An 18,166-nucleotide genomic window follows, 5' to 3' on the forward strand; every position below is an offset into this window, starting at 1 on the left:
CATTTTTGTGTATTATTTACAATTAGATTTATTTTAAATTTTAACCAGTATTTTTTAGATTCTTGTTTGCCTGTTTACATAAATTAAATATTTTTATTTATATGCGAAGACTAGATATTTCACTTAGTTTTTTCAGGTAAAATAAATAACATCACAAATGGCTGTATATTTGCATAACGTTTAAATGATTAAAGTTCCTATCTTTTGGCATCCTTGATAGAGTGGTAACATATCAGCCTTTCATCTGTAACATACCGGGTTTCAACCCATGATAAATTTTTTTTATCAACTCTAAAATTCGATAATCTTAACATTACAAACAGATACCTATCCATACTAGAATTTTAAAATTTATCATCTCATGGAAATTTTTTTAAATTCCATTTATTAAATTTCTACTTTTATGATATTTTTGTTTAAATTTGTAAATCAAAATTTTATAAATTTGAAATAATTTTTTCAGAACAATACTTTACTAAATCTTTAGTTATGATAAAATCTATTTTGTGGTGAGGGTTGTTTTAGCGAATGAATATTACTAAACTTATTATTTAATTTAAAAGTTTAGTAATCTAAAAATTGCTGAATGTATTCTCCGCTAACTTATAAAGGTTATGAAGTTTAGTATTAAGTTGAAGAAAAAAGTAATTCACGTGCAAGTATTTTAATTAAATTTTTGAGTGATTATTACAGTGGTGTTTCCCTATATCTGGTAGAAAATGATATAACTGGAAGAATTAGCGAAATTCCGCCTCATCCCTTGTAAAATATCTTTTAAGTTTAGGTTTGATTAGAAACAACACAAAATGAAATTAAAACTATGATTTTATTAAAATTATAAAAATTTCGTGACAATTTTAGAAAAAAAATATTTAACCATAAGATATGTTTTAAAACCAATTCGATAAGAATTTTTTAACAATAATTTGAAACGCAGTAAGACTATAATACTAACTATATTTCTTTACAAAATCCTAGTTATATTTCATCACAATGGGAACCTTTATTCTGAGAAAAAAGAGATCTTCAACCTGGATTAACAGATTGGTAGTTGGTTTGTCGAGCTTCCTTTTTTCTCATTCACTTATTTTCATTTAAATACAAAATGGTATATGCATTTGTGAGAAGTGCTATATTCAGATGTGTAAAATCAATTTTCTATTAACAAAGACTAAAACTAGTAATAATTATAAAAATAATAAATTATTTTCACAAGCTACTCTAATTATGAAAATAATAATTTTTTAAAACTTACCTCAACATCTTTTGGTGCTATAACCGTTACTACTTTTTTTACAGGACCAGGCAAAGAAGATTTCTTTTTTGCTTCTCCTTCATTTTGAACCTTTTTTGATGGTGCCTCAGTCATTTTAACTTATTAACACTTCGCACAAATTTCCTTTTGAATTTTTTTTAATAATTGTTAAAATATTATAAATATCACTACATATTAAATTTTAACATTATTAAGTGGTCACATTATAAAGTTTTATGATTTATTTTTTCAAGTATTAAAGCCTTTTTGTAATTATTAAAAAATTACACGTAATCATTCAGTCATCTAAAATTAATAAAATTAAAACGTAAAATAAATAAGTAAGTAATAATAACTTCTTTTTTTTATTATTTAAAATTAGAAGGAAGCAAAAAAGAATCGTTCACTATTTTCGTAAATTATTTCCTTTGAAAATTAGATCCTTTTGTTTCAAGTAAATTAAATTAAATAATAAATAATATCGAAGTATTAAGAAAGTAATAGTAATATAAAAAGCAAATTCTAATAAATTTAATACGATGTTGATATTTTAAAAATCAATGTATAGAAGTATGCATTAGTAAAATCTCTTTCTGATGTATTGCAATTACTTTTTTCTTTTAATGGGTAAGTTTGACAAGCAATAACAGATATTTACTTAGTTACTAGGAAACTTCTCTGTTTATGTAAACTAACTTAATATTAGAAAATTGAAATGTTAATGAAGATGAAAAGATTTTACAAAATTCCCTTTTTTCATAATTCTGTTTTTTATTGCTTGATTTAATGAAATAAACATATGTACTTCAGAAAATTTTCAGCTTAACGCGGAACATAATTGAATTTAAAAAAAAAAATATTTTTGAAACCCTTACTAATTTTCATTTCAAAAAGTCCAAGATCTAAATTCCAGAATGGTATATTAACATGGATATAGGATTTATATCCATGTTTATTTAGTTTAGCGAACCAGTCACCATATTTTTAGAATATTTGCTAGAAGAATTAGCAGTCTAATAATGTACGAAATAAATTTATTTTATTGATAGAGGTCAGTGACTATCAAAAATTGTTTTTCAATAAAAAAGAGTAAATTAATTTTTTTTTTATCCGTCCTAGTGTTTGTCATTGATGAATATAAATCATTTAAGATACAAGTGGGGATAATTAGAACTTCTTTCACTGAGAGTAACGATATTCATTATACTATCAGAATCCATGATGAACTACTTGATGAGTAAAATATAATGTATAATTTGAGACTTAGTATACTGATGTGAAGAAATACCTTCAGCTCATTAAGAAAGCACTGAAGAAGAAGGAAAAGAAGGCGTTAGAAGACTACTTAATTTTTCATGTAATTCTTAAGAATTCCTTATTATTCTTTGAATGGTTATGCTATTTTCGTGGATGGCTTCTTCTTTATAAGCAACAACTATTAATTTATGATGCTTTTAAATAAAAGAATTCCACCACATAACAAATTATTAGTCAAATTTTGAAGATGAGATTTTTTTAAGGCAGTTCGATCAAAATCTGAATTATTAAGATGTATCTTAATTTTCAGGAGTCAAATGATAAAGTCTATTTGAACTGCTTTTAGATCCAAATTAGAAACAAAATATTCATTATTATTCAGTCGCTCATGTACTATGCTCCTTATTGTTATTCAGAAAAATCTATTTAAGCAGTTATTTTTGACGTACATAAAAGATGGGAGAAATTTAATTCAAGGAAACATTTTAGGGTACATTAAAACCATATTATTGTTTGTTCATTGAATTTTTCATGTAAAAAATAATTGTTTCAAACAAATAAAAAAAAAAAAAAATTACTTAGGAAATACAATTTTTTATACGTAAAACATTTTACGTTATAATCTGTTTTACAATAAAATTAAACGAAGATAACTAGCAAAAAAATAATTAAAACCTAAAGGAATTAAATTGTAAAATATATTTACGATTGATCATTGCATGACAAATTTACATTGCTGTTTTTGTTTTTAATTTTCACTTGCAACGACGAAATATTTTTGTACATAACCTATATTAGTGCAATGCACAAAAGGCACTAGCAAAACGACAAAAGGAAGCTTTGCATTTTTAACTTCGGTGATCTGAGGGACCGGTTAATTGAACATTTCATTAGCCGATTATATTTTATTTTACATCTCACTCTTTAATTTCTTGACTCGCGAGACTTTCTATGTATTGAGAACCCTTATTTTGTATTAAATATAGCTTAATGCCTTACTTGGGACTAAATAAATAATTTTTATTATATTTTTACATAAAAAGGTTTTACCTGTAATATCATCCAGCTTATTTAAATTAAATAGTAATATTTAATTTATTGAAGAACAAAAGAAAGAAGCCGTAATAAAAAAAGGGAGTCCGACAAGGATGTTCCCTATCCCCGTTACTTTTTAATCTTTACATAAAACTAGTTAATACAATAACAAGTTACTGATGTTAAAGAACAATTTAGATCAGGAGTATCAGTACAAGGTGAAAAGATAAAGATTCTACGATTTGCTGATGATATAGTAATTCTAGCCGAGAGTAAAAAGGATTTAGAAGAAACAATGAATGGCATGGATGAAGTCCTACGCAAGAACTACCACATGAAAATAAACAAGAACAAAATGAAAGTAATGAAATGTAGTAGAAATAACGAAGATGGACCACTGAATGTAAAAATAGGAGGAGAAAAGATTATGGAGGGAGAGGAATTTTGTTATTTGGGAACTAGAATTACTAAAGATGGACGAAGCAGGAGCGATATAAAATGCCGAATAGCACAGGCAAAACGAGCTATAAGTCAGAAATATAATTTGTTTACATCAAAAATTAATTTAAATATCAGAAAAAATTTTTGAAAGTATACGTTTGGAGTGTCGCTTTATATGGAAGTGAAACTTGGACGATCGGAGTATCTGAGAAGAAAAGATTAGAAGCTTTTGAAATGTGGTGATATAGGAGAGTGATAATAATAAAATGGGTGGATAATGTGACATATGAAAAGGTGTGGGGGCAAATAGATGAAGGAAGAAGCATTTGGAAAAATATAGTTAAAAGAAGAGACAGACTTTAAGCCACATATTAAGGCATCCTGGAATAGTCGCTTTAATATTGGAGGGACAGGCAGAAGGAAAAAATTGTGTAGGCAGGCAACGTTTGGAATATGTAAAACAAATTGTTAGGGATCTAGGATGTAGTGGGTATACCGACATGAAACGACTAGCACTAGATAGGGAATCTTGGAGAGCTGCATCAAAACCAGTCAAATGACTGAAGACAACAAAAAGAGTAATATTTAAAAATATAATCAGTTTTTAAAATTTTTAAATATAGTAATTCCTTACTTTGAAGAAAATTATACATATTTTAAAAGCATTGAATTACAAATAAATTCTTGGGCCATGGTATGAGTAACCGTGATTTAGGGCTTAATAAATGTATTTATTTTTCTTTAATTTGATTCCGAATCATCATGTACTGAGTTTCTGGATTAAAAACAAAATTAATATAACCGATGTTTTATTTATACGCGTAAATATGATACTTTTAATAACAAATTAATATTTCTTAAAAATTAAAATCAAAATGATAACCTTCAGTCTCTATTTTTAGATTTAAGATTTACGTAACTTTTGTGTTCATTCAGATTTAGAGATGATTGTTAAAAATGTTGATTTTAAGAAAAAAAAACTTTAAAGAAATTGTTTACTGTTTATTCTTGGATTTATTTACTATTTTAATTTTTTTTAAATATAAATAAAAAAATAATAATAAATAACGCTACCTAATAGCCTACCCTACAATTTAGATATTTTTAAATCTTAATTTATTTTCTTTGAAGTTAGACTCAAAGGAGATGACAATAATTCGAATGACGTAATCTGTGTGAGGTGTGGGAATTCACACTCGACACAACACTCATGAGATAGTATCCTTAAATGAACACGTTTTATTAAATTATGTATTTATTAATTAAAATAAACAGATTTTATTCTTTAAAAAATTTAATAGAAATAGATATTAAAAATTATTATTATAGTTTAGAATAAACTCACTATCAAATTGATCGATATAAGAACAAACTGATGAAAATATAATTATTTTTATTTTCTGTGTGATAAGTTACGAGTATTAAATCATAATTTTCATTTTCTGAATGGTATGAAAATTAAATTTGAGAAATAATATTTTAGTTTATTAATAGTCAATATTCTAAGTTTGTACTACTTTACAATATACCTATATATATATATATATATATATATAGTTTACGTAAAGCTGGATTTTTTTCTGGGGGTGATAAAAAAAGACTTTTACGCTTTTTGTTAGTGTTACTACCTAAAATACAAAATCTCTATACGGAAATCTATTTACAGAAATAGTACCCATATAAAACAATCACAAAATAAATTATAAAGGAAGCTATAAAAATAAAACTTCAAACATAAAATAAAAATAACTTTATTATAATATAAAAGCAAACATGTTTTTTTAGAGAAAAAAACATTAAACATTCTTTTTCTATTGAAAATAATTCTAGCTGTTTAAAAAACTAGTAAGATATTAAAATAATGCTATACTGTAAGTAGGATAAAAAAAAAATTGAAATGTTATTAATGAAAACTTTCAGAGTGTAAATTCGATGTTCAAACGAAATATAAGTAATTTAGTTTTCAACATGCTGTCTTTTTTCTTTTCGTGTTTTAATCTTCTTACAAAGAAGAAAGAAAGAAGAGTTTTTCAATTTTAGATGTACATATTTATTATTTTTTTAATTTTTATAAAATGCACCGACTTTAACGATTTTTATATGTTTTATTGTAAAACATAATAATGATGCGTTTTTATTTAATGATCCTTCTGGTTTGTAATCAGTTACATTTAGAGATTAATAGCAAATGCATTATTTTCCCAGCGATTTTAGCTAAAATATTTACATTAAGTGGAGAAGTACGGTGATCATATCAAAAAATGGTGTGTCTGGTTTTTTGAAAATATTTACTTTTTGGGTCACACTAGTACATGTGAACTAAAAAAAGAACATATTCATGTATATATTTGCGTAAGTATGTGTGTAGTCCTGCTTTTGGCCTCACATCGCAGGACTGACCAAATCGATTTTCTTGACCTCAAATATTTCTGTATATGGGGTATTGGTCATATTAATTTTTTTTTCAAAATTTGTTAAGGAGTGTGATGATATCGCTAAAAGCAACTTTAGATTTTTTTAAAAAGCATCATAGAAAACTTTGTTAAAGAAAATTTTTTACCTACAAGCCACATAGAAATAATAAAAAAAAAATATTCTAAAATCTCGTTCTCTTAAAATCGAAAAAATTTTATTTTGTGTTTTTTTCCTCAGTCTACCATCGGATTAAATAGTTTTCACAAACATTTTTGAAAGTATATAATTAATACGAGTATATAGAACTTTTAAGCAAAATATGTACATTTTTTTTTTTAATTCTAGACCTCGGACCCAAAATGCAGAAAGTTTTTTTTTTTAATTTTCGTTTCTGATTTAGCCTTTATTGATGGATGTGTTGGATTTAGAAAAATAATTAGCTTAAGCAAATTTGTTAGGTTAACCATTATGTAAATAATTTTAGAAAAATTGTACTTAAAATTTTTTCTCCACATCTAAAAAACCATATACTTGCTTGTACGCCAGGATCCAAACACGAGTGTTGCGATAAAGTAATGTTCGAAGGAGATATTTCTATTGCTTATTCGGCAGCTTCAATTGATTATGTGGGATGGTTTTCGAGACCCACCAGTACTGGCTGGTCATCTCGCAATCCGCAAACTCGGGTGCGGGCTGATTAAGGCGCTGCTGAATAGCTCAGCAAGGAGATCTCTGCAGAGGTAGAGAATGTGGATGTACTCACCACTCAGGAGGAGTTTCTAACGGAATTTTGTTGAATTATGGGGGAGGCGGTACGATCGATATTTTGTCCTTGCGTCCGGCCTACGGTGCGACACAGGTGGTCACCGTAGCAGTGCCGCCCATCCTTGCGGACAAACTACTGACTGATGGGCGAATTCGTATAGGATGACTGGCCTATAGGGTGATCATCCGCTCCTATGAAGATCTTTGCTTCCGTTGTTGGAGCAAGAGCCATAGAGCTCAGACTTGTAGCGGACCGGATCGGGTAGTCACTGTTTTAACTTTGAGGCGGGTCATATGAGGAGGGACTATCAGCGGGAGACTCATTGTCCTTCCTGCAGGATGCGTAGACATGCGCCCAGGGGTTGAGGCTGCAAGGCTTTACCTGCGCGATGATACGTGGTACCTGCGATGAACAGCCCCGTCTGGGAGGGGTGGAATGCTTCGGTGTCTTGCCTTCGATGATCGGATGGGGACTCCATTGCAATAGCACAAGGAGGAACTTAAGACCGTATTCCCAGTGGGGGATCCTCTGGAAGGTTATTCACTTGTGGTAAGGCGCTGAAAGACCGTAGTAGTCCCGGCGGGTGATCCCCTGTTAGAAGCCAGGCACTGGATGACCATACTCCCGGTGAGGGGACTACTGTTGGGGACCCCTTATTAGAAGCGAGGCATAAATGAGCGAGCCCCGGATGTCTTTGTGGGGTACTTGGAACGGCATAGACGGGTCCACGGTTACTTCCCGGGCAGTTTGAGGCGACGGCACCTCCCAGATCTGAGATTAAAATGAATCTGAGATTTCATTGCGGGTTCGGCTCTGGGAAGATGGCAAACGAAAGGAGGTAAAAATAAAAACCATCAAACAACACCGGAATCTACGATTTAGTATCAAAATACGAAGAAAAGCTATCTTTATAAGGATTTGAAACTGAAAACTCCCTACTTCCATATCAGTTCATTTACGATGATGAATTTACCACTAGACCAACTGTGTGAGTTACATTAAACTTTATTTTGTATAAATTTAAGTAAAAAATAAAAAAATAAAACAATAATAATTGTAATAAGTAAAATAAAATAATTATAAAATTCCAGTAATAAATAATAATTGTAATAAAATTTCTCCCTTCTCTATTTTTTTTATACTTGTTAACAACTTTTTTATCATCTTTTTTTATTTATGTATTGCTTCAGAGGATGAGATGAATGATTTGTAGCGTGTGTGAAAATGCCTGATCTGGATTCGAACCCGGGATTTTCGGATGAAAGCCAAGACGCTACCACTTGCGCCACGGAGGCCGGCTGTATTTATCACACCTTCGGCGTTTTATCTCTTTACTTATATTCTATAAAAAAAGATACAAATTTTAAGTAATGTTTAATTAAAGTAAAAAATTCATTTTAACTTCTGGATGAAATAGTAAAAATAGAAAAATAATGATGTATTTTTAATATTTCTTTAAATTTCTGCATTTTTAGATTAGAAAAAATTTATAACTTAGTAAATTGTACTAATTTTTTAAGATCCTATCAATTTCAGTCAAAATTATTTTTAAATTATTTTTTTTTTAAGTTTGTTTAATTCAATTGAACTAAATTTTTTTATGAATTTCTAGCAATAAAATTTTAATTTACTGTTACGTAGTTGTAGGTAAGTAACCTCTGAATATCTTATATTCATCATATTCAGTTATATTTAAATTACTTTTGTTAATATTGTCATGAATTCATTTAAATTGTACATTGATTTTTAATTTTTACATCTATTTTTGTTAAGTCCTACCACTGAAGAAATGAGTTTCAAACAAGCTTAATTTTACAATTTAGAAAAGTAACGTATATTGGCAGAATGCCATTCTAATCTTTCGTACCGTAATTTATCAAGAATCGTTTGCTCGATTGCTATGCCTCATTTTTATCAAGCTTACAAATAAAAATATTTGAAAACTTACTGCATATAAGCAAATAAACAAACATACTACGTAAAATATAAAATTACTTCGATGGTGGTTTAAAACTATTTAAGCGTTGTAAATTCACTTTCGTAAAATGACTTACTGAAGAAACAATGTATGAAATAAAGAAATTTAATTAAAAAGCCCGCTATGGAAGATAGAACCTGTATGTCATTGTTCTAACAAACAGTGTGCGCTTTTACAGAACTGTAATTTGGTAAAGTGTCGGATTTACTAACTTAAGCAGCACACCTATATAAAGAATCATTTTTAAAAATCGATTTCTTCAACAATACAATCAATTCAGTCAGGAATTAAATAATTACAGTAAAGATTTTAATACAGAAGGTTAGATACCCAGTGAAACTTCTAAATTTGAAGCTACCTTCAGTGAACAAAAGATAATAACAAATTTAAAAAGAAAAACCACTTGAAATTTAGAATAACATTTAATTTTATTCATTTTGATTTTTATAGCTAATATTAAAATGTAATATAAATTCTTAAAAACTGCATGTTTGACCCGAGCTATTTTCAAAACGATTTAAACAAAATGTTTTTGGATAACAATTCAAATGATCATTAAATTGAGAATAAACTTAGGTACTATCTATTTTCATTGGTTTTAAATTCTGATACGTGCATGTTTTTCTAATAATAAGTGAATCAATTAATTTTTGCAATCATTCTAGAACTTCATTATTCAGTTTATGTAATAAATGCAAATACCGTTATGAAAATACCCCCACATGGGTCGCACTATCGTTTTTTGTATTGCTACTTTGCCGGTCGTTCATATCAATAATATAATATATGCCAATAAAAGAAATACATAAAAAATGTAAAAAAATATTAGTCTTTTTATGTAAATGCATTTTTTAATTTGGATAATTTTGAAGTAGTTACCAAATTAAGTGTGAATTAGGCCTTAGTATTACGAAACGATCATTTTTTACATTGACATTAGATTGACGCAAGGAGAACTATTATGCTTAAAGATATGATTGTACATATACAAGAAAAATTTCTTTATTAATATTTAGATAAAATTAACAATTTATGGAAAATAAATAATTAAAATTAGAAAAAAGACCTGAAAAATAAGAGTCCTTTGAAATACTGCTTTACATGAAGTTGAAAGATGAATTGATGAAAATACGAATGAAGATGACCTCTTCATCTTGGATAGCCAAATTTGAAAGAACTCTTATTATTTCTTTCTTCCTTTTTTTAATTTTCAATATTTTACTACCATGAACTGTTACACTGGACAGAAATAGAAGAAAAATAATTTGTCGCAGAATATCGTTAAGAGGTCAACTATACTGGTCCGTCTTATATTAGATAATACAAGAACAGATTTAGTTAAGGCAAGCTTACAATGGGTTACAAGATCAGGTTTAGTTAATCTAGTGAAAGAGGAAAAAATTGTAGTATAGAAACAAAAAATGGAAGTTGAAAACAGATTGCTTTGAACGAAGGTACTTGAGATTTGAAATTTAATTTTAAGTTTAATAGAAATTAAAAGACTATCATGCAAAAAAAGTAATGGAAAGTAGCATCCTACCAATAAAATGGTTGAAATTTGAAAAAAAAAAAGATAAGGAATGAAGAGAATCGACGTAAATAACGAGTACCGAACACGAGCTACGATATCAAAAATGTGACAGTATGTATTATCATTTTTAATAGAAATTTTCCAATTTAATTATGAATTTTTCTACCATGAAATCTACCATGAAATTTTTATTTTAAAATGTTATTTTTTTAAAGTTGGTAGCATTGTTCAAGCATTTACTTGAATATCCTGATAACTGAGGACCGACATGTTAAATACAAACTCAATAAAAACGTGTTTAAATGCTTTGTAATTCAAATGCCGCTTTTCAGGATGGCACTAGAATTGAAAGCGCTGCTGCTAATTTATATTTTGTTATTTTTGTGGTGTACAATCAATAAGTTGTGAATGAATACATATTTCATTTGTTCATAAGCTGTTACTGAATTATGTTTTGGAATAAATGTAGTTTAAATAGATTTTCATCTCTATTATTTTACTTTTATAATAAATTAATACAAAAACAGAATTAATTTACATATAAAAAAGTCAGCGTCTGCTAGTAATACTGCTATGAAACGAATTTAAAAGCAAGAAAAGATTTTCTTTTTACTTTTATTTTCTTGGAGCTGATGCTATTTTACCTTCTTTTATAATTGAATGTAACTCGCGTGCAAAATAAACAGCGGTGCAGCGCATAACCTGGCTTCATTGAATTTTGAGAGAGTCATGAGTAGTTTGGTCTTTTCAACGTAAATCTATAGTTTTACAGTAAACCGTTTTGGTGCTGTTCAATGCACTTTTTTCTAACTGTTTTATTACATCCAAATTCAACAAGGAATATAATTCAATAATTTTTTTGTAAGTTAACAAACTTCGAATATTATTCCATGAAACAAACGTAAGTAAAAAATAGAAGTGAGTGGAATTATTATAATTAAAAACCATTGGCTTGAATATTTGAATAAAATTCTACTCTCATATATGAATATTTATTCAAATATAAAATAACTTATCAATAAATAAGATTTTAAAAAATTAGGTCACTTAAGTCTGTAAATCATTAATCTAAATTTTGCCATCGTAACCTATTATAATTATATTTCGTTATAAAATCGAGTCTGAGAATAAGTTTTTTTTTAATGAGATTTTTCTTTCACATGAAACAGATGCAAGTATCCCTTATTTCGATTGTGAATAATTGCTTTATGTGCTTAGGCTATTTGAATGAAAGTTTCAATCACTTTATTGGTATGAATTGCTATGTTTTAAGAAAAAGTCTAATTATATTATGGAAAAATAGCAATAATATTATTATTGCTTCTTTATAAATAAAGTAATTAACTAATTAGGAATATATAAATTAATTAAAAAAATTATACGACTTTTTATGAAATTAAGTAAAATTTTTTTTATGACTTCTTAAAAACGCATCTTTGTAGTTTATCATGATTTTTGAACGATTTAATAGTTTTATTGACAATAATAATATTTACGGAGAAATGTATCAGTTACCAGCGATAGGAAAACGGTGTATATTATACTTGACATACTCAATACAGTTTATTTAATATTAGCTAAAGCTATATGGATGTATACTATCATGAATACTTTTCTTCCATTGTTTGCTAATGTATCCAAGTATTTACCAGACTTCAATCCTTTTTTTTTTGTGAAATCCACTAATGAGTGGTGGTATAAACGTCTTAATAGACTTATCAAGGAAAAGGGGTTGTGGTAAACTAACTAGCTGGTTAAAGTGATTCATTAAATATTTAAACTTAAAAATGTTGTTACATTAAAAGCGCTGTCTTTTGGATCAACTGGTCACAGGTTCTATTTTTAATTAGTTTCTGAAATTTATTCACCGACCATTTCATTCGTGACACCTTTATTATTAAATGAAATGTTAAAATCAAACCCAAGGACGGAATGAAAAAAGTAAAAATACTGAAGTGGATTAATTTAGGATTTGAATAAATTCAGATTTCGTTATTGAAGATAAAGCGATTCATTACGAAAACGGAGAAAAAATGAATTTTCTATTTACAATAAGTATTATATAAAAGTGTTTTTTTCTGATTGCACGAGTAATAGGAGATAGTAAATTGAAGTGAATAAACGAGATCACTAAATTAAAGAAGTTTATAAAGTTTAAAATGATAATCCAGTAATAAAAAAACCATTACATGACTAATTCACTTAGGGAAATTCAATTTTTATCAACTCAATACCAAATTTTATCAGCAGGTAAAAAGATTATTGTTATAAAAACAACCGCTACAATTGTAATTTACCGATTCAAAATGTTACTAATGTACCATATTTCAATAATATCTAATATGGTATTTTCTCGAATTTTTGTGGTTTTTTCCAAGGGTTTGTTTAGAAATTTAGCCTATTTCTTATTAGAATGTAAAAATTACGTATAAAACCTTTTTTTTTTTAATTTGAAAGATTTGGAGGAGGTACTGATAAAAGTTTAACTTCTACCAATTCTGAACGTTCTATTTAGAGGTTTCCATGCTTCCACAATTTTTAATTTATAAATTTTGAGTAGTAGTGGTATAAACACCTTTTGAGAGATAAGGTAACAATAGGATATAATTGAAGTTCACATAACAGTATTGTTCGATGACCAGTTAATTATAGGAATCCTCAAAAGAAATACATGTTTAAAATCTGTTGAAACAAACGTTGCTAGAGTAGTTATCTTGACGAATTAATGGTGAAAATACGATTCCTCTTATGTGAAACGATAGTAGTACCTTAGTATCTATATTTATTTCAGGACTACACGATGAAGTGAGCGCGCCATTGTCGGTTTATATTAAAGAAGAAAATTCTGTTTATTTTTTTATGGACAAGAAAAATTAAACTTCATGAAATTCATAAAATATTAATGTAATATACGAACCACAGTTTAAGGACGTCGGAATTCATCGTGTGTATGAAATTTTCAATAACGTCCAATCAATAATATACTCGTATATTGAGAAGAAAATTTTCTTCTTGAACGTAAAGAAACAAGGGCGCGTTCACTTCACTGTATAATTGTGAACTAAATATACGTACTAAGGCCAATACAATATCGTTTTACATAGAACGAATCAATTTTCACCATTAATTCGCCAAGATATCTCCAGCAATGTTTGTGCCAATAGATCTGAAACATGTACTTTTTGATTTCTTTTTCACGAGTGGTTTTGTTTCTTGATTCTTTTTACTCATAAAAAGAATCGTGGAAGATACGTCTCTTCAACATGATAGTAACGTTTGGCGTAGGTGTTATGCTAATGACATGTGATTATTTAAAATATACATCAATTACTAGAATTCACACTAATAACGTATTGATCCTAGTTCGTAAAAAAATAAATTTATATAAGTACTAGGTATTTAAAATACGATAAATAAACAACGTAACATTAATTATGAAATTCTACACTTTTTTCGTACATAAAAATACATTAATAATATTAAACATTTGTACTTATAACAAAAGGTTACAACTAGCAGATATTTTTAAATTCTTAAAAATTCATTTTTTTAAGCAAAAAGGTGGTTCTGGTAATTTAATTATTGCTACAAAACTAACAGGCTGACGCCATAAAAATAACATTTATTGATGTTAATGAATTTTTTAGATTGTGGAAAATACCAAGCCAGACCGGAACTCAAACCCGAAATATCGGATAATAATAATAATGCTCTGAGATTAATCCCCATGTCCGGAACATAACACCTACGTTCCACAACCAGATCGGAAGCAGCAGTACATATGTACTATTCGTAATGTTGGCTAACGCGACTTCGACAGTTTTCCCTTGGAAATGGAATTTTCTTAGGCCCTATTCCATCTTAGGGCCGTAATATAAGGACTGAATTTTCGGCCATCTGCAGATATGAAAACTTTAATGATTAAGGAAATAGATTCACACCACTTTTAGAGCTGACGATGTGGCGGCTAGGGTCAAAGTAACTGCAGGTGTATTGGAGGCCCTTTGGCTGTACACATGCTCCCTGCGATGGCAAGTATGTAGCTAAGGTGCCCATGTATGTTGGTACATGGAAGCTCTGAAAACTTCGGTGCGTAAAGGCCTGGAGTCGGTGCAGAGATTGCTCATCCGTTCTATGCCAGTTCCACCGGAGTACCGTACCGGAACTCCAGGGTTGGTAGTCCTGGAGTGAGGGTGTATCCCGGCGGCTAGCCTTGCTAGAAGGGAATACAGTATCTTGAAAATACTGTATTCTCCAAACGCAATTTCCTACTGTATCTCATACGTAATGTAATCTCATACTGAATCTCCAAACGTGACAGAGGGTTCACAAAAACACCCTCGTCTAGAACCAGCCGCTTCACTCCGAACTTTGTTTAGAAAGAGGATGAATGACGCGATTAATTAATTGACGAATTACATTAATTGGTCAGATTTCCTCACCTACGAGTGGGGGTAGTAGTATCGTTATAGGGGACATTAATGCACAAAATTCTCTTTGGTGGTCAGATCGAGTAGATCCCCATGGAAGAGAATTGAACAAGTTCCTGTTGAATTCTGATTTCATTATCTTAAACGATGGTCAGGAACTCCTTTCAATGCCAGAGACGGATCGACGTCCTGTATAGATCTAGCACTTGCAAGTGGATCGATAGCACCGATGAACACTTTCCATGTATTGGAGGATCTACATCGAAGCGTTCATTTTCCGGTGCAAATTGTGACTGACGTTTCAAGAAACAAATACCCCATCTCCAAAAGATGGCTGTTTGATAAGGCAGATTGGCCGAACTTCAGAGCTGGGACGATACTCTCTGAAACAACTGGAGTTTTCGAAGTCGATATCGATGCTATAACTAACACCATATTTGACTCGGCATCAAGATATATTCCCAAAACATTCGGAAAACTCAAGAAACATGTTCCGTGGTAGAACAATGAAATAAGTGACGCTATTAGAAGAAAGAAAACTGCATATAACGCTTTTAAGTAACATCCAATATTTGAAAATCTTTAAAAAATACAGAGCGTATGCAAATAGACTTATGATAGATACTAAAAAACGATCTTGACAGCAGTACGTGTCATTCATTAACAGAAATACGACTACAACTGAGGTTTGGAAGAAATTGAGGGAAATTTGTGGTCGTACAAACTTTATTCTCATAACTAGCGTTCAATATGAAGGTGCAATTAGAGATACTCCAAACGAAATTGCAGAATTAATAGGCACTCATTTAGAAAAAGCCACAAAACGGTTAACTACTGTGAATATTTTAGGACGAAAAAAAGAACTTGAGGGTCTACTAATTTTCAGAACTGAAATAAACTTTTCATATAATGCATCTTTCAAAAGAGAAGAACTTATGAAAGCGTCGGAAACAACTGGCAACACAGATGCTGGTCCGGAAAAAAATTCATTGACATGATCAGACAGCTGATCCACGGCAAAACGTAGATTGTTAGAACTATATAATTGCATACAGCGGGATGGAATATACCTGCAGCAGTGGAAAAAAGCACATATTGTTCCAGTTTCAAAGAAAGATAAAATCTTATAGATTCCAATAATTACCAATCTATTTCTTTGACGTGCGCTATGTGAAAAATATTTTTAAAAAATGATAAATAATCGACTAGTTTTGATTTTAGAAAAAAAAAATCGCTTTTCCTCATGTCAAGCAGGTTTCAGAAAATACCATTCAGTTGCTGATCAAAGGATTAATTTAGAGAACATAATATATAACAGCTTCATCACAAGAATACACTGTGACGAAGTCTTGTTTGACCTGCAGAAGGCATTCGATATGACCTAAAATGAAATAATGCTTCAATTACATGAATGGGGCATTCGCGGTAATCTGTCAGTATTACTCAGAAACTATATGAATGAACGTACTTTTTAAGTACGTGTCAACAACGAATATTCAACAGAAAAATGATTGGAAAATGGCAAACCACAAGGCTCGGCGTTGAGCGGTACCTTGTTCATGATCGCCATCAGTAAACTGATATTAGTCTTTCCAGCAAAAATCAGCAAAATAATCTATGTCGATGATCTGAAAATTGTATATGTCAGTAACACAACAGCTATGGTGAAGTACAAATTGCAATGAGCGATAAATGCTCTCAACGAAATTGCGAGGAGTAATGCTTTCAAATTTTCACCACAGAAAACGTGTTGTGTACACTTCTGTAGGAAGATAGTTTCTCACCGAAGTTCTGTTTTGAGCATCGATGACCATCCAATAGAATACAAGGATAATGTTCGACTATTAGGTCTATTACTAGATAAATCCCTTACATGGGGATTACATATGAAGGACGTGAGTGATAGATGCAGAAAAGCCCTAAACATTATTAAATGTTTATCCACCATCAATTGGAGCTCAGATAAAGAATGACTACTGAGGCTGTACAAAGCATTGGTTGAATCGAAACTTGACTACGGATGTATTATATATTCATCTACAAGAAAGTTGCATTTACGAAACTTAGACTTAATTCACAACAGCTGAATAAGATATGCCACAGGCGCTTTCCGTACAAGTCCGGCGACTAGTCTAGTGTCGGAAGCCGGAATAATGCCACTACATTGTAGAAGAGAAATCCTCTTGTTAAGATATGCGGCAAATATATGGGCTTTTCTTAACTGTAACATTAATAAAATATTTAACAATCATCCTTTAGCTGCATTATACGAACGTCGTGCTACCTATTCCAGACCAGCCGGAATACGGTACAGGAATTTACAAGAAAATATAAAATTGCTCTTCCGGAGACATTAGCATTTTCTACAACAGAAATACCGACATGGCTCTTACTAGCGGTAAACACAAGATTGGATCTCTCCTGTGAAAAAATAAAAGAGAAACCAACAGTAATAATCCAACAGGCATTTTTATCAATGAAGAACATATTAAAATTTATACTAACTATTCTAAAACCAAACACGGTGTTGGATGTTCCATATACGTAAATGAAGAAGCCTATTCTTGGAACCTGCCAGATATGGCAAATGTTTATACGGCAAAACGTATTGCCATACAGCAAGCTCTGCGAAGCATTTCTGTGAAGTGAGAGTGCTTATATGTTCCGATTCATTAAGTGCACATATTGCACAAGAATATTAAGGACGTCCTTATAGCAAACATCCTATCCATTTTGCACGTTTTAAATGAACAAGGACAGCGATGTATTTGTGTGGACTCCAGGTCATCCTGGTATTGCAGAAAACGAAAGTGCAGACCAAGCTGCCAGAAAGGCAACAGTCTGTGATAACCTGGATAGAATTCCTGTACTTGGCCGATGTTAAAAATTGCGTAAGAAACAGGTTGAGTAATGATTTGAGAACATTAAATAACATACTAAACGCAGTTAAAACTTCTCCATATAAATGGAAGAGTGACGTAAAGCTGACTCGCCGAGAACAAGCGGTGATGACCAGACTCACAATCGGTCATACGCGAATAACAAATTCATGTTTGTT

At 30.1% G+C, this 18,166-nt stretch overlaps 1 protein-coding gene across 1 annotated transcript in view; it reads right to left on the bottom strand.

The window, feature by feature from the left end:
• The window catches only part of LOC142334180 (dipeptidyl peptidase 4-like), a 399,200-nt gene that overhangs the window by 340,837 nt on the left and 40,197 nt on the right, over positions 1-18,166 (bottom strand). Inside the window, exon 2 of the mRNA XM_075381991.1 lies at positions 1,256-1,561. Coding sequence (XP_075238106.1) covers positions 1,256-1,369 — 114 coding nt within the window. The 5' untranslated portion in view covers positions 1,370-1,561. The remainder of the gene's footprint in view (positions 1-1,255; positions 1,562-18,166) is intronic.

Source organism: Lycorma delicatula, chromosome 1 (genome assembly GCF_047948215.1).
Source record: "Lycorma delicatula isolate Av1 chromosome 1, ASM4794821v1, whole genome shotgun sequence".
NCBI lineage: Eukaryota > Metazoa > Arthropoda > Insecta > Hemiptera > Fulgoridae > Lycorma > Lycorma delicatula.